The 17,452-nt window shown below is 44.0% G+C and overlaps 5 protein-coding genes across 5 annotated transcripts; 1 reads left to right on the top strand and 4 right to left on the bottom strand.

Annotated features, from left to right (window-relative positions):
- Positions 1-1,759: 1,759 nt before the first annotated feature.
- DFL_001525 (uncharacterized protein) lies at positions 1,760-3,262 on the top strand (the record flags this gene model as incomplete). The annotated part of the gene is made up of 7 exons (XM_067630156.1): positions 1,760-1,793; positions 1,843-1,960; positions 2,232-2,467; positions 2,549-2,625; positions 2,673-2,782; positions 2,846-2,905; positions 3,007-3,262. 7 exons carry the CDS (start codon positions 1,760-1,762, stop codon positions 3,260-3,262), a joined length of 891 nt encoding a protein of 296 aa, XP_067492827.1.
- Positions 3,263-4,918: 1,656 nt separating this feature from the next.
- DFL_001524 (uncharacterized protein) lies at positions 4,919-5,979 on the bottom strand (the record flags this gene model as incomplete). Its single annotated transcript, XM_067630155.1, has 2 exons — positions 4,919-5,337; positions 5,394-5,979. The coding sequence occupies 2 exons, from the start codon at positions 5,977-5,979 to the stop codon at positions 4,919-4,921; spliced, it is 1,005 nt and encodes a 334-aa protein (XP_067492826.1).
- Positions 5,980-6,629: 650 nt separating this feature from the next.
- DFL_001523 (uncharacterized protein) lies at positions 6,630-10,301 on the bottom strand (the record flags this gene model as incomplete). The annotated part of the gene is made up of 1 exon (XM_067630154.1): positions 6,630-10,301. The coding sequence occupies one exon, from the start codon at positions 10,299-10,301 to the stop codon at positions 6,630-6,632; it is 3,672 nt and encodes a 1,223-aa protein (XP_067492825.1).
- Positions 10,302-13,260: 2,959 nt separating this feature from the next.
- DFL_001522 (uncharacterized protein) lies at positions 13,261-14,570 on the bottom strand (the record flags this gene model as incomplete). The annotated part of the gene is made up of 5 exons (XM_067630153.1): positions 13,261-13,459; positions 13,524-13,721; positions 13,790-14,013; positions 14,110-14,305; positions 14,434-14,570. The coding sequence occupies 5 exons, from the start codon at positions 14,568-14,570 to the stop codon at positions 13,261-13,263; spliced, it is 954 nt and encodes a 317-aa protein (XP_067492824.1).
- Positions 14,571-16,357: 1,787 nt separating this feature from the next.
- Positions 16,358-16,882, bottom strand: DFL_001521 (uncharacterized protein; the record flags this gene model as incomplete). The annotated part of the gene is made up of 1 exon (XM_067630152.1): positions 16,358-16,882. The coding sequence occupies one exon, from the start codon at positions 16,880-16,882 to the stop codon at positions 16,358-16,360; it is 525 nt and encodes a 174-aa protein (XP_067492823.1).
- Positions 16,883-17,452: the final 570 nt, after the last annotated feature.

Here is a 17,452-nt window from a genome sequence, read left to right as displayed (position 1 = left end):
GTTGTACAGTAGCCATTTACTCCCCTCAACAAGACCGTCTAGTTTCTAACTGTCACTCCACTTTCATAAAACCTCTGTGCCGCAAGTTTCGTAACCCAAGATATCTCATTCGGATAAATTGTGTATGCAACGCCACCGACTTACCCATCATCCTCGCTGTAGCCGTAATCTGTACCAAAGCCTCCGCCCACGAATCTTCACCATCTAATATTCTACTGGGATATGCAGCTAACCCTCTACTTGCGTATTGTATACGTTTATATGTGGTATCGAAAGGAAGTGTCGGCCGATTTCCAGGATTTGCTGGGGGTCTAGGTAGTATGCATCCCCACCGGAGATTACTATGTCATGAAGAGTTGGGGTGGAGGAGATGTAGTCAAAGACTTTGGACCAGCGTTTTCGGGTCCGGATACCGATGTACTAAACCCGGTACTGGAGAATCATTCCTTTCACCGAGAGAGTCTAGAATTAACTTTGGATGATCCGGGGTTATTGAAGATTTCATTGGTATGAATTGCTTTCTTAGTGGATCTCCAAGGGGGTTCTGTATCCAATCGATGCGACTTAGGATATGCGGGGTTAGGCGGGTTGACATTGGGGCTAGATTGATGCCTTCCATGACATCAAGTATAAAGTCCTCGCGGAAAGATATTTGGGATTGTGATTGGGAAGCGTCATTTTGTGGGATTTTGGACGGGAGAATGGATTCGAGGAAGTTGAAGAGTTTCGGGGTGTTTTGGACCGTATTTGCGATCTATGGCAGATTTTCTTAGTTCTTTCGTTGAAATATGTAAATAAAATATTCATTTAGAATAAGTAACACGCACTTGCCAGTTGTAGTAGCTTAGAAATCGAGCTTCCTTTATATCTTTCCATTGTGGTATTCTTTGCCAATATGGTTCTCGTTCAAGATTTCCATAGGGGTGGTACTGGAAGTATCGGAGCTAGTGCTGATAAAGGAGGATTAAAAGCCGGAGATATACTACTATAACATCTTAGAAAAACTGAATATCGATGCCGAACTATATTCTTAAAAGTATAATTGAGTATCATGGCTTTAGTAATATATTTGCTGTATATGTAGAGATTCCATATTTGCTAAAGCTAAGACTTAAATACTTAAAAAAATCACTCTGGACCCACAAGGAGAAATACTAAGAATTTAGGCACCTTTCTGATTTTATTCTGAAAATTAGTGCCACAAATCCCTAGCTATCGATTACGTCTGTATTGATCTCGAATGGCTATACTCTATAATAGTTAGCTTGGCTTCTGCGAGCTCAATGGCTATGCGAATCATTATGCAGGTGCATGCACCAACAACCCAAAGCGATCCCTTGCATTAGAATATTCTACAGTTGTATTGCCAAATTTGCGATCTACTAGGATCTTTTTGTTAAGGTCGGTGAGGGATTTTACCGTCTAGATCCGTTAGCCAGACTTATATAATAGTATTCAGTAATCATGCGAGATCCGGTCTAATTAATAAGTTTGGGGTTTGGTTTACATTATGAATTCATTCGTTTTTCCGATACTTATGTACGTATAACATAGTAATTATATACATAGTAGTGGAACTAGCTGCGATCGATATGTATACAAAGGATTAGTCATCTACGTATATCTAAGTAGATGTAGACGAGTTGGCTGGACGAGATGGGACGTCATGCTTGGGTTTAAAAATATAATTTAGGTAGATGCAGAAGTTGTAAGCCAGAATCGAATCGAGATTTCCGCTCCGTTTGTTTCAAAATTCAGAATGCTTGAAGGCGGGGCTATCCCCATTTCAGAAGGTAGGTCCCACTAGTTGGATTTCGTCATCAGCGTCGATGAGAATATAAGCTGCCGACATCCGTTGGCTCAAGGCTTGTATCGGTCCCAACCTCCATCTGCAACCTTCTCTAGCTCTGTCACACAATCCCCCGCATTGCATTGATCGATTGAAGCAAGAAAACCAACAGTGAGTCTTACCGATTCCCCAATTTGAAAATGATGCATATTTGCTATACCTTTGATGGTATCTCTGAGGGCAGTCTCATAAAATACAAGAGGCTTCGGTGCAGTACAGTGAAGTGGCTACATAATTAAAGACGAGGAGGAAGTACTAGAAGTTGAAGCATCGCTGAGGCTTCAGAATTGCAACCTCACAACACAGTTATTTAGAATTTGACTTGATTTTAAATTTGGCAAGCGGAATTGTAAAGATGAGTTTAACACTAAGTCAATTATAGGTCCAATTCAAAGCTCTCAAAAATGAAAGAAGAAGGCCCAGTTATCTTCCCGAACGAGGTCGTCTCCTTCGCAGTGTACAGGTACTGCAGGGAACACTCCGTCCCGTTACCTGAACACCTGCACAAACTTGCAGAGTTCACCGAGGAAAACCTACCCGAAGTTTCGGAGATGATGGTGTCAAGGTTACAAGCACAGTATCTCATTTGGACTGCGAGGAGCATCGGTGCGAAGAAAAGTATGACCTTCCGAAGACAAGACCGCAGTTTATTATATTAGTGCTATAGTTATCGTGCTGTCTCTGACACCTTGGTTTTAGTTCTTGAGATTGGCTGTTTCTGCGGGTTCAGTGCACTTTCTTTCGCAGAAGCTTTGAAGGATGTTGAAGGAGCAAAGGTATTTCGAGTCTCCTCGTTTTATGGATAGCCTATGCTAAGAAGCAGATCATTACAACCGATATCAACCCAAAAACTTGTGAAATTGCGCGCAACGCTTTCCGCGATGCTAGTGTAGACAACATTGTCACTTTGATCGAGGCTCCTGCGCTAGAAACGTAAGTTTATCTCGCTTCCCCCGCCGAGATTTAATATACTAAACCATGGATTTTGCCATTTAGACTCTTTAATCTGCAGAACGAAGGGCCATTTGATTTGGTGTTTATCGATGCGAACAAAGAGTACGTGGTCATGAAACTAATATCTCCGAAAAAAATTAACAAGTAACAAAAGAACGATATGCAAAGAAGAATGAATATGGCTAAGATATAATTCATTTTAGGGGCTACCCTGACTACTTCAAGGCTCTACTGGATCTGAACCTGATCCGCAAGGACGGGATTCTAGTAGCGGATAACGTTCTCAAGCGAGGACTTGTAGCGGATGATAGCGATAACAATCCTTCAAGTGGAGACAAGGATGAAGTATGGAGGGCATCAAAGTTGAGGGAGTTCAATTATCTTGCTGCGACAGACCCAAGGGTTGAGACCCTCATTTTGCCAGTGTTTGATGGGCTTACTCTCTCAAGAGTTCTTTAGGAGTGCCTCGGGAAAGCAAGGGGTTAAAAACAAAACTGGAATCAAGGCATATAAGCGATGTGTGGCCCATCCGAGTACTTGTACGCACCTATGCGGTCTAAGATCTTCATCATAGCTAGCTGAGGCAGTAGTACCTAGTTGATCGATAGATTTGCATATTCGCTAACTCTACTTCGAAGTAAATTTCGCGTTCGTCAGCCTAGTTGACCTTAGAGCTGTTCGGTATACCAACGGCCCCGTTTGCCATTATACAGAATGACAAGGTAGGTACTGCAAGCGAACGAGCCCTGCGCGCGATCAAGCAATCCAGACCTGCAGAGATATTATTGCATTCATTCCCTCTTTTTGCAAAACCGGTTGCCGAGAGCACTTCCAAAGGGTTCTTACAAGTAGCAAGATTCATGGAATTGAGGAGTTAGGAGAGAGTCGAGATTCTTTCTGAGAGATCCGGATCAAGATATCATAATCGAGACCTTTCTTAGCGGGCGAGAGTTTACTGTGGGTATCGTTGGAACGGGGCCAAAAGCACGGATTTTGGGTGTTCTGAAAACATGTTGGCAGAACCAACATACTGTCGATACCTCAACTTTAGAGGAAGTCACAACGAATAACCGTGGGATCAAGCTCCAACCGGAAGATATGGTTGATTTCTACACTTTTAATCTTAAGTCGGCCACGGTTCTCATAGTCTCCGATCGGTACCGGATCCAAACGATCCGGAAGTAGTCAAGGCATGTGAAGTCGCTCTACGGTCATGGAGACTCCTTAAGTGTCGCGATTTGGGAAGGATTGATGTGCGCTCCGATAAATTCGCCCTGACGCTGTGCCATGTATTATTGAGGTATACATCATGCCTTTCTTTAGCCTCGAATATCGTTCTTTACGAGAGAGTTCTGTGTTTGCTAATTGATTTAATACATGTGGAAGGTTAATTCGTTGGCTGGCCTCATCCCAGGAATGTCTGCTCTTGTGATCATTGCTCAAAATGCTGGTTTGTCATATCAAGATCTAATTGAGGCAGTTGTTGAGAGTGCCTTAGAACGTATAACAGCAACCCAACGAAAATATTAAATAAGATAGAATTTCCAACATTGGGGGAGATATATTCATCCGCGACGGCTTCGCCGCCGGCATAATCCCAGTTGGCAGTATAAAAGTTCTGAATTATAAATCGTAGCTGGCTATGGAATTCATGCAAGACGGCGCTGCCGAGTTCACGAACACAAAGAGAAAATATACTGGTTAGCTACGTGAGTACGTGAGGTACCCGACCAGGGAAAAGGCTTAATTTAATATGTGATTTTCGAAATTTCCTAATGATAAATTTCTAAGCTGTGGCTACGGCGTTTATGCTAGCTATAGAGTAATTGGCACTAGGTCCATGGGGATAACCACAACATGTACAAGTTATATCAGCTCAAGATGAGATAGATCTCTAGAACAAATGTATATTTTAAAAAAGGAAACAATATCGTGCTATATATTATTTTGCCCTATCTAAGTGTTTATGATACAACCCGGACCCGATCCTGAGCAAATAGGATATATGTCGAACCTCAACGCCTCCAGCGAATGTCATGTCAAAATTATCGCCTTTCCGTAGAATATGTATAGCTATATGTGGGTATATATGTACTCCATCGTCTAGCAGCTGGCTTACAGCTTGCTATCCTTTTTCGTAAGATTCTCGCTACTTTCGGCGACTTCGTCCTCACCCTTTACATCCCGGACTCTTATAAGTCCCTCCTGGAAACAAGTCACAAGTAATCTGCCTTGGCTATCTAAAATTCTTTGATGGACCAACCCTCTCTGGTCACCTGCCCAGGGCGCGTCGCTTTCCATGAACATCCATTCATCTGCTCTGAATGGAGCATGAAAGTAAATCGTATGGTCGAGGGATACCATCATGCCGACGTTGACGGACTTGTGAGTACGAATAATTGTGCCAAGGAACCATGAGTCGGAGACGTAAGCTAGAGCTTCAACGTGGGCCCCAGCGCCAGCCGGGGCGGAGATGGTGCCTTTAGCACGAACCCATGAACGGACACGCTTGGTAGTCGGGTTTGGATCGTTGTCTTCAGAACTCATAATTAGAGTGAAATCTTGAGACCTCATGCAAAAGGGAACTTACGATTGTGAATACCAGCGATCCTTCTCTCAAAAGGATCGATGTCTCTCGTCTTCTTCCATTGCTTGAATCCCTCCTCAGTCAATCGACCCTCTTGAACTAGTCTACGTGCGGTGTCTTCGCCACTCTCGCATTCCTCGGGCCTCTTCACTCCTTCTGGAAAAGGCTCTTGAGCTTGCAAGGTATTCCCTTCGCTAGGTCGTTGAAAACTACAAGTTGTAGTAAAGATACATTTCCCCTTCTGTCTCGCTTGTACTGTTCGAGTTGCGAAACTGCGTCCATCTCGAACAATTTCAACGGTATAGATGACAGGAATGGTCCAATCGCCCGCCAGTACAAAGTAACAGTGCATACTATGGATTGAAAGATTTTCGGGGACAGTCCGAATTGCAGCGGCAAGCGACTGCGCGATCACTGCACCGCCGAAAATTCCACGAGCATTTGGTGGACGCCATAATGGACGAGTGTTGGTGAAGACCGTTGGGCCGAGGTCAGTTAATGCAGTAAGTTCGAGTGTACTTTCGATCAAACTATGGTGTGGAAGTGGTGGCGGTGGCGGTTTAACAGTTTGAGAAGTACTGTCCGGCATGTTGGTTTCGTTGTCAAGATCGTTAGGGGCAGCAAAAGAATGGCCGATGGAAAGGAATTCGCCGGGGGCAGGGGAAAAATTCATTTGGGGGGTTATGTACTTCTTATATACCAGTGGAAACCCACCAGCTAAGAAGTATTATAGTATACCGAGTTACGCAGTACGTCTAATGCGGAGGGGTATGATCGGTAATTAACTCGGGTGATAAACTGGTTCGACGCGCTGACATGGAGCGCGAGGTAGCCTTTTAATAATTGTACCACGGGAAATGACGCTAGCTAGGCCGACGCAGCATAAGATGGAGCCTTTCTATTGAAGTTTATGTCTCTGCGGGTTGACCGCAAACCAAGTCCGGGCATGCGCATGTGTATTCAACTCGTTATGCCTCGGCTAATCGACTTCCTAGCTTGGCCAACCAGGATGTTTGGATTTGAACGACAACGAACATATATCACCACACTTCCTAGGTTCTGTGTTGTGGCCTGCTACATGGCCTTATCGTGTATACTGGTCTGATACAGGAGGCTGTGATATCATATGCATAGTTACTACCCCACAATAGTACTCCGATCCAAGGTACGAAGTAGTTCATTCTTATATCGAGATTATGTCATAATATTAATAAATTTCTATCTAGCATGATCATAATATCATGGGGCTGGTCGGTGTCGGACCCAGGGCGTTTGTGCATCTGGTCTACTAATTCTCACAAGTGCCCGAATAGCTCCTGCTGAAGTTGGCCAGATGACAATGCTTTCGATACGATGCCCCCTCATTGTGCTTGGATATAATCGGATCATTTCAGCAACTGCACCAATCTCCAAAGAGCCCAACAAGAGATTCCAAGCGTGTATGCCTTGGGTTTTGCCATAAAAAAGTGAGGAGCGGAACTGTCTTAAATATCGGGAGTCTATGATCGGTGGAGTGCTCCGTCTGAGGTCGATTTTCTCGGGTGCCCAAAGTTCTCCCATGAAATCTAGTATCCTGATCGTCTCGTCAGACAGTTGTTCGATACTGACATACTCGAGTGAATCGAACGGCAGCTCAGCCGATCCTAAGTTGGGCTCTGGAAGTCGGTATCCCCAGCTTTCAAAATATATTTTAGCCAACTCTTGGCGTCTAGAGGCATAGGACTTAAGATCGCTTATATCTGCAGTTGAACGAGGAGCACTATCTAAGACCAAGTGATGACAGTGTTGCGATACTTTCAGCCAGTGGTGGGTGCCCTCGCCCACATTAGAAACAATGATGGAGGAATAATCATTGCAACTTTCAAGCTTTTTAACAGGCTTCGAAATAATCTCTTCCAGCCCATTTTTCCAGGGGAACTTTATCCCCCCCGATTTAGACCTTTTCATTCCGAACTCATAGTACTCACCCGCGCCTATTTCTTCTGATTGGAAAGTGGTCGTATCTAATGTCTTTGAGTCCGACAGCGGGTTTCCTAGCCCGCAGAATCTCTCACAGAAGTTCGTGACATCACCCATGAGATAAATATCTCGTAGATAAGAGCTAAGGATATTGTTCTGATCAGGGTTGTCCTGAGCATTCCCATCTACCGTTGCGGACTCCAGGTTTACCAGCAATACCAGCATCTCTTCATCTTGTCCCTGGTTTCCAGTCGGCAACCACGAAATCGAAATATCATGCACTGCCCTAGGAATATGCCGAGTTTTGTCAAGGTGATAAAGGTACTTGTGATAAATTCTGTCAATTGCAGCTACCTCCGGCGTTCCAAGAAGCGCCAACCACATTCTAGACCTGCTCGCATTAATGGAGGTAAGAATTTCACCCTTAGGTTGACCGTCGTATTTCAATATCTCTTCCATTCGCATTGCGTTCTCAAATTCAATAAACCCATTGGACCTGATTTCGTTAGAAAAATAGTTTCGTATTTCAGCAATGATTCGTTTGGTTTCTGGGCTAAGTTCCAGCAAAGTTACAGTTCGAATCCCGATCCTGGTGAGATATCTTTCTTCTTCCGTTTTAGTGTAAACAAAATCCTCTTTTGAGAATTTGACCCAAGTCGCATAAATGGCATCCGTCAACTGTTCCGAGAGTTGCTCGGGCATTTGCGTCTCCTCCGGAAGATGAATGATAACAACATTGCCAAGGGCTTGTGAGACTGCTATTTCGTAAAATAGAGAGTTGGCCTTATTCTCGACAGAAGTGCTTAGATATTTGCCAGCGCTAGCTGCGGTTACCTTAGCTCCACCACTATGTTTCAGTTTATTAAGGATCTTCTGGGGGAGGTTGCGAATTGGAGAGTCTATTTCTCCATTTTTACGGAAATTGTATAGGGAAAGTAAAACTTTGTCCGGGGTAGGGTCATATTCGTAGTTTCCGTAAGCTGTTAAAGCATAGCCGAACAGGCTAGTGCTTGTGGCGTGCTGTGTTACAAGTTCATTTTCGCGGCCATTTGCTATTCCTTGAAAGATTAATCTTTCCATCACTTGATCGATTGGCTCGTTTTTATCTGATTGCAGCTGCTCCCCAAATCTCAAAAACACCAGCAACCCCGCCTCGGGCGCCCCATTTTCAAAGCTGGCAAATTCAAGAAGTTGGATTTCAGGATATGCCAGAAACTCCGCACGATGCTTGATTAAGTAACGGATTGATTTCCCCTCTAATGTGTTTTCGAAAAAGAAGTTCAATATATCTTTAAAATCATTTCCACCATCGTTCGGGATGCTTAGGGTGAGGTCCTTCGTATTTCGACCAAGAAGTATTGCGACGAAATTTCGGATGCTATCGCTTGCCTTCCCAAATGTGACGTCCTTAATTTTTGACCATCCTTCTTGGGCAAACCATACGGAGAACATAACTTCGCCGAGATGTTGCTCTGAATATTGATTTTTCGGCAATTGTGGCCATCCTAGATTACCATTAACAGGATTGTCATTAACATTCTTTAAAGAAATATGGTTTTCTTGGGACGAAATATCGAAATCGTAAGCGTATGGAGCATTGGGTTCCGGGAGCTCTTCTACATGGATTTGCATATAAGAAGGGTTCTTAGACGGCTTGTAAGATGTTCGGGCTTCTAAGACTGCTTGAAAAGGATGATAGCCGATGCCAGAATGGCTGACCTGAATCTGGAGTCGTTTTGGATCTAGAATGCTTAATCTCCAGATCGCAGCTTCGGAGATAGCGGCTAGGTTATTAGGATCTCCAGCCTGAACAATGAAACTTTCCTCTGTCTGCAACCCTACGATAACCGAGACCCTCAGAGGCCCTTCCCTACCAATTGCATGGAACACGATGTCTACATCGAATATTTGAGCCCCCATCATTCCCTTAGGATATTTGACACACATTTGATGTATATCCCCAATTTCCTTCGTTCCTAAAAGAGCGGTCCATAACTGCGCTGGGTCCCCTTCTGTACTTTTACGATCCAGGTATAGTGCCTGCGTCAGCAGATTTTCGGGGTTCGGGTTCACCTTTTCGAAAATCTCTCGTAATATCTTGACTGTTTCAGGGTTATGAATATCCCAGATTGTAATGTATTTGAGGTTTGTACTTGGCATCGAAGGCGTTTCGTAGAATTGATCCGGATATAAATTGGGCTCAGGGTGAGAGTGAGAGCCAGCAACCCAGCAACGATATATCCAATCGACTAGATCCGTCCTTTCAATAGTTTCAGGCGTCCACCAATAGGCTAAATGTTTGTCTTGAGCTGAAACTGTTGACCAAAAGATGATACGAGCACGGTCGTAACGAAGACGTTCTTTTAGGTGAACCTTCTTGTACGATCGTCCGCTTTGAAGAAATACCTGTTCACTTCGCCATGGATTCTGTAATGCCTTAAGCCATGCTGCGAAAGGATATTCTTGTCCTCCACTCCAGGAAAGATCCATCTCAATCCCTTTTGGAAGAGGCTCAATCGGCTTTATATCGGGGTCTTGCATAATTTGCTCGAGATTCGTCTCTACTTTGATGGCATCTTTGATGTTTTGTGATCCCCTCCTTACTGAGTCCTTGAATGCAGTACTGAATGTATTTTCTTCAATATGGGCTTGCACCCCAAACAATATTGCTAGCGCAGGTTGGATGGAGTTTGGGGTATTTTGTACTTCATAGAGCCAGATATGGATATCAGAAAATCTTGTATTCGCGTGGAATTCCTCGGGATAGCTTTTCAACATCCTCGACACGACTATGACTTCTGAGAGTCCGCAAAGCGCCAACCATGCAGATTTCTTCGGATCGTCACTTTGGAGAGAATTAATTTCTTCAAAGTTCAGGCCAACAGAAGTCGCCCCCTCTTGGCCCGGAAGAAGTCTTGCAATGACCTCACGAGCTATCTCAATTGCTTGCATATTGAAAATATCTGTGATGCTGATGTATTTTATGTGGGTTGGATTCTGAGCAGAGGCTCCCAAGGAAATGTACAACATATCGGGTATGTGCAATTGTACTCTGTAGTCTGAGATCGGTTCCTGTGCTATGTTGCCATAATACCCTCCCCACACGACGAGGAAGTGGTCTCTTTTTGCCGATAGAAATGTCTTGAGAGCAATTTTCGGAATGACTGCATTCGTTTCTTGAGCCCAGTAGACTAAATATGTAGGATCATACTTTTGGCGAAAAGTATCAATATCTTGGCCATTATCAAGCTTCTCTATCTCTTGAAGGTACCAGTTTGGAAAGTAATCTACCTTTCCAGGCTTGGTATACTTTACCCAACTTAGTAGGTGGGCATGTATACTGTGCTTTTCAGGTAAGAGGACCAAATGTTGTCTAAAGATTTCGGCTATGCCGCGTGCTATGCTTTCTCGATACCATCTCTGAAACCTTCTTCGCCGCCGGTTCACTTCCTGTTCTAGGATCTTGTGGCCTGGATCTAAAGGACGTTTCCGTTTGCCGGATACTCGCTTATATAAATTGCGAGGAGCTAGATATGGAACCGGCTCGTCAAGCTCATGAAAGTGTTCGGCATCTGCTGGTGATGCTTCGGACGAATTTGTTAAATTTTGGGGAAAGGGTAGATTAAATTTTCCCATAGGGGCTAGAGCTTGAGAACTAACAGAGTAAGCATGATATATGCATAAATATATACAAAGCAAAAGGCAGAACAAAATAAAACGTATTGTTCTCGAGACCATCTCGGATTTAAATGACAGGTATCCTTTTGGGGTAGTCAAATGGTGAAGAAGGATTGATGTTGCAAATTAAACGTTGGGAAGGGCCGACATATGTTCAGCAAGCATAAACAGACACTAGTAGATATGGAGTAAAAGGGTTGTGGCTATTTATGAGCGCAAAGAATAGAACTCAATGTATCACCATGCATAATACCTAAAACAAGTATAGTGTATCATGTTGTTCGAAAAGGTTTGGGGAAACAATATTGACGAATAGTGTCAGAGAAAGTCAAGTTTTGTCAGTGACAGTTGCTTGCTGAATTTGATGAGTCAAGTATGAGCATTCTACAGTATACCAACCACTTGTAATTTAGCTAGAGGTTGCTTTCCATTGAATCCCACTACTATACTATACTTCTAAGGCTGAGTCGACACGGCAGAATGGAATGTTCATATATTAATATGTATGCATACATACGCGTGTACTGGATGTTAATTACAAGTACTTAGTACTTAAGCAGTAACTAAGCGCCGTCTATAAACTCGTTTGCGAAATCAATGGCTTCTGCATAAATACAACAGCTAACGTAGTTGGCGTTATTATCCTCGAATTTGAATTGCGCCGCCATTTCAAATGTTGGATCCACTGGTGCACAACCCGAACTCCTTTGCTCTTAAGATCCTGCGAGAGGAACATACCGAAACTTAGGGTTTGACTAATTAGGTATTTGATACGTTTTCGGCATACAAAGGTTTCCGATCTCGTCCATCGCTAAATTTTATAAAATACAACAAAGGTGAATGGTAACACGATTACTTTATAACCCATTTTATTACTTTTTGTGCTCTGATTCTGAAATGTAGAAGGCAAATTGTACTTGAAAAAGAATGTTTCCTGCAGCACCCGCATACATAACCGCAGGAATATCTACGGTTTTGTTTGACGCCCATAAAGTCTACCACACAACATCACCAACGTAGTGTATGATACAAGTCGAAACTTCGTAAACTAGGGTTATTGATGATTGCTCAAGTCATAAAACCTGCTATTCTTAACCTTGTAATGGTCTCTTTGTTCCATGACTGCAAATATCTCAGATGGGCAGTTTAGAAAATTTGGGGCTTATAGAGACCACTACGTAACATACAACTTACACGCCTTTACATCGCAATGTGGTATGCCTGAGGAAGGAATTGAGAGTAGTTATCATGTGCACTTGTACTCTTTAGCATACCGCCCGCTTGATATCGAGGATATATACTGATATATTGGTAATCCCAAACGGGTTGATCTTATAATCAGTATTGCCGCGTCGGACCTTATATAAAAAGTTCTTGCCAAAGCTTTCGAGCAGCTGCGGAGATATAACCTGGCCCGGTGAGCTACTCCAGGGGTATCGGAGCTCTCCCAAGGCTAGAGGAGCTGTACAATATCATATAATATCGCATTCGGAATACAAAAAATCTATCTATTGTTATTAAACTAGCCAGTTGTGACCGTCGAACAATGAGCCTTTTTCATGAATTCAGTACTTAAGTTTGAGTTGGGAGAGGGGGCAGCCAAGCTATCGCCAAGTCTATTGGGTACTATGTGCCACTGGGACCAAGTTAGTTCTATCATTCAGGCACGCCAGTTCCCGACCCTCAGAGATGAAACGAAATGAGTGAGATAGTGCGAAATGTATTCAAAGTCTAAGTCTGTCATATACACAAGGGGTAGTAAAGTTGGAGAGGGTTCAAGGTAAAAAACAAGAAGTACCTGTCAGCTGAAACGAACACCAACAAGAAAAAACAAAAGGAAGAGAACGGTATTATTCTAATAATAAGACATCAGAGAAACATTAGAGAAAAGGAAGGGGCGAGATAAAACAAAAAAGAAGAGAGAAAGGAACATTATGCTTTTGCACATAACCTCCTTCGGGACTTAGAATTTTCGGTCGTTTCCATTAGGTTGGAAGCAGAGAGTTGTCATTATTATTTTTTGTTTGGTGTCGTTTGAACGTTCCTTAGTCTGCTGGTGGCCTAACATAGCCAAGAAATCCAAGCCTGGCCCTCTAGATTCGGTCCCTTCGCCTGATGGTTTCTATAACCAAATAATAATCTAATCCCAAATGGCATTACATCACATTACTTTCCCCCTTCACACCTATCTCTCCTTCGTCTTCCGGAACCCCCTTTGAGTATTGGTCAAAATTTAATGCTTAGCAATACCAAGCTCAATGGCGCCAGTGGCGCCCAAAGCCTTCTTGATGTCACCGTAGATGGCGAATTGGAAGGCAGTCAAGGTACCAACCATGAAGAGACGGGCTGGAAGACCGGTGAAGGAACCGCGGATACCGAGCTCACCAGCGATCTTGATGAGACGGGAGGTGGTGCTCTCACCAGGGAGACCCCTGTTTAAGTTTGCCGTGTTAGAATCTCTTTTATAATAAAATAGATGAAACTTAGAAAACTTACTTAGTCTTGTTGATCTTAGACAGCATAGTATCAGCTGGCTGGGAGATGATGGCAGCGGCGAAACCGGCACCAAGACCAGAGCTCAAGTTGACGACAGTTTGAGTGGCGCCGCTAGCAGTCGACTTGTCGATGACGTTGTTGTAGATACCTTCGGAGATCTTCTCATAGACGACGAACTTGGCAACGGTGTATGGAACCCTGTAGAAGTCCGCGATTTTGACTTAGCTTCGTAGTTAATTTTCATATCCAACCGAATGGCAACTTACTGCTTGAACAGGATGGGACCGAAACCGCTGTAGAAAGCACCAATACCCTCTTGCGACAAAATCTTGGCGAAACCGGAGACAAGACCGCTGGCGAAGGTGGGTTGCGAGACGAGACGGATACGGGTAGCCTCAAGAGGGCAGAGAGCAATATCGGCAAAGAACTCAGCAAGAGCAGAAGATCCCATATAGACAGCAGCTCTGTTGTTAGTGGCAGTTTCGACACCCTATAAGTTTATCCCAGATCGTTAGCAAAACCATAAAATTACCCACTGCTAGCACAACTACCAGCCATCCGATTCCGATAAGACGTATTGACATACAAGGAAGTCAATTGACTGCTTCTTGAAGAATTCGTATCCTCCGAACTTGAAAGCACCCTGGAGGAAGTAACCGATGACGGTGGGTCCGAGACCGGTCAACAGGGCGCCGGCACCCTCGGCCTGAATGACCTGCTTGAATCCACCGATCATACCCTTGTTGTAGACAGTGGGCTCGAGCTGGATACGGGTTTTAACGCTACATATCTCAATTAGCCAATGTTTCCTCGAAGAAATGGAATGCAGAACGTTATAGTCGTTATAGCCGTTGTATCCGATAACAGTATTGATATCAAATGACGCCCAGATAACAATTTGTAGACTTACACATCGACTGGAGTAAGGGCACCGTGGGTGACGGCGCAGCCAATAGCACCAGCTAACGCGAACCTCGAGTACAGATCGATACCTGTCTTCTGCTGAGGGGCGGCAACCGCCTTAACCTCTGATACTGCTGCCGACATTTTGCTGGATATGTCTGTTGACGGTGAAAAGAGTGGAGATTGGTGATGGCAGGTTCTATATTATCGACGACGTCAAGTCCGTTCGATAACCCGGTTCGATACTGAGGATGATGATGAGGTGGTGATTATATGGGTCTACGGAGGAAAGGAGATGAAAGAATAGCAACTGTCGATAAAGTAAATTCTTGGTGGTGGGCTGCTAAGAAAAAAATTTCGCTTTGTTTTTCCCGCAGGTCAACACAAAGATAGCGACCTCTCAAAATTAGAAACGGGCCTTGCTTGGGGCCACTAGGGTCTGGGCTGCTAGATGGAATGAGGCAAAGACTTCGGATCAAATTTTCCCATTCGGCCTGGCAAAAACATTTTTCGCTCTGGGACATGCCGATTCGAGGCTTGAGCGAAATATCGAAGCCGATAGGGTACGTCGGGAAGAAACGGCAGGGTTGGACATCTTACGCTTCAAGCTTCAGCGGCAATCTCGGGATCGTGCCTATTAACGCTATTACTAAAGTTATAACATCAACAACTTCCTCCTTTTGATTTTGAACTCTTTGTTACAGCATTGAATTTCAGATGTACTGGCATAGCCTACGGTACATTGTCGGTCAAGACCTGCATTTCAAGACTAATACCTCTGCCTGAGTTCATGCAGCATCGGCAAATATCCCGAGGCAAAGAGACACAGGTACACTGCATCCCACTGCGCTCACGCAACCGATAGCCGTTATATCGACACCGGCTGAAGGCACTCTGTCGTCATTCCAGCCAATCTAAGCTGCTGCCGAAGAAACGTGCCGTCTGATTGGTGCAAGGACCGACCGCTAAAGTCCGATTAGATCCGAGAATTAAAAACCCAACAATTTCAACGCAGATGGTCGAGTTCTAGTATCATCGAAGCCGATTGGGGTTTAAGGCCTAGTTAAAATATCATTTAGGCTTCGTGGGCCCGAAATAGTCTCGGACATCCAAAATTAATTAGTATTGAAACTTGGATTCTGTGGTTGTTGGAAGATTTATACGGACAGAATGTTTAGAATTAACCCTTTCTAGGAGAGTGTATTGTTCGTTACCCACTTAGGCGTTCGAGTGATTGTATTGTCTAAACAAAATTATATATTTTTAAGACCCGTAGCCACTAGCAACTTAAGTTTGTATCCGGAGTCGGCGTAGCATGCTGCTGTTACCCGGCTTGAATAGAGGAAAAGTGTGTGTCAGACCGAAATCTTCGGCCGGGTTCGTCGGAATATTATCGATGCGGGCACCAGTGACTAGAGGGGGCCTTTGGACTTCGTTATCGCAGACGCCTATAAAAGAATCGACTAGTAACAGGAGTAAGAATGGTTTTGATGTATTATTGTCCGATGTAACGAGAGCTATCGTGAAAAGTGAAGGCGAAAGGACGATACAGGGCTAGTAAAGAAAATGGGTCGAAGGTCTCGTTTCTATGGAGCCACCAACCACCAGAAGATTGAAATGAAAAGGCTAAAACGGGAAAATTTTGACAAGGGGAACAAAATGAATGATAGGAAAAGTTCCCATAGGACGATGATTCTGTTGAGAACGATAGTTGGTGTGAAGAAACGTCGCAAGTTCAAAGAGAAGCCCCAAAGTCGCAAAGTAAAAGCTTGAGTTCCGTGACTGAAATCCATCATCTGCCTGGCCAGACTATATCCACCGTTATAACGCCAAATCGAGAATAGAAGTAATTTCGTGAAAATGATCGACTTCCCCTTGTGGTCGGTCAGCTGTTGCATTGGTAGGTAGATGAGTAGATGACTAACGGTTTATTATCCTTCAGTTTTGTCTGGATCAGCCTCAGACTCGATTTCATCTGAGCGGAACTCGGGTTCAGCTTCCTTGGAATCCGCTTCGGTCTCGGTCTCATTAGGGTCAACTTCGGATTCAGTTTCATCCGGATCAACCTCGGACTCAGTTTCGTTGGGATGTATCGCTTTGACAGCCTTGGCCTTCTCTTTTCGTTGCTTCTCGTACTCCGCTTGTTTCTTTCTATTTTCCTCCCGCTCTTGGAGTTTCTTCTTCTCGGCTATGTAGCGGAGATTTTCAAGAAGCTCTCGTTCTATCTTCGCATTTTCAGCCCGGGCCCATTCAAACTCTCGATTGAGTGCTTTCGGACAGGGTTTTGGGCAATTGATCTGTGAGTTTATCTTTCTCCAGAGAGCCTTGTGGTAGTTGCTAGGATAACCAGTATTCCAAAGTCGTGGCCCGAATCCTGGGGGAGGGGTGGCTGCGAGTCTTCTAAGATAGGTCTCACGTGCCTTTAAGCCTGCACGACGACGCTTGCATGAAACCATGATTGTGAAAGTATGGTGAACGGAACACCTAAAACAAGAAGGGAGCAGAGCAGACTATTAACCTGGTAGAGGCAATGGGAGTTCAGATATAAAGGTGAAGGTGGTGAAAGAACGGTCTTCCGATGGTTGATGGTTGAGGTTTCTTTGTAAAGTTGGTGGTTGCCGAAGGTCAGAACGTGAGAGCAAGGTCTCACGACAAGTATTTTGCACGTCATACTCAGCGACAGCGAAGAATTAACCTAACTTCTCGACTAGACTCGAATCCCTCAATCTAGTTTGACAGTTATACATCTAACAGTACCCGCTTGCTACCTAATCACAAATTCGAGTTCTTATAATATCAATGCCCTGCAAGTTGACACTATATTCCCCTACTTGAATGTCTTCAAGGAGTTAACATACTAGAACTTTATAGAGAACCACCAATTTTCCCGTACATGCTGGATCAAATTTAGAAACTTCAATACAGCAAACCCAACTTCACGTTACCACCCTGATAGGAGTCCAAATTTGAACAACAAGCCATCGAACAAATGGCCTTGGAGCAATTACAATCACAGAAATTAGCAA

This window comes from Arthrobotrys flagrans (assembly GCF_004000055.1).
Source record: "Arthrobotrys flagrans strain CBS H-5679 chromosome Unknown unitig_3, whole genome shotgun sequence".
Taxonomy (NCBI): Eukaryota; Fungi; Ascomycota; class Orbiliomycetes; order Orbiliales; family Orbiliaceae; genus Arthrobotrys; species Arthrobotrys flagrans.
Note: the sequence above shows the minus strand (reverse complement) of the source record. Positions and strands in the feature narration are given on the sequence as shown.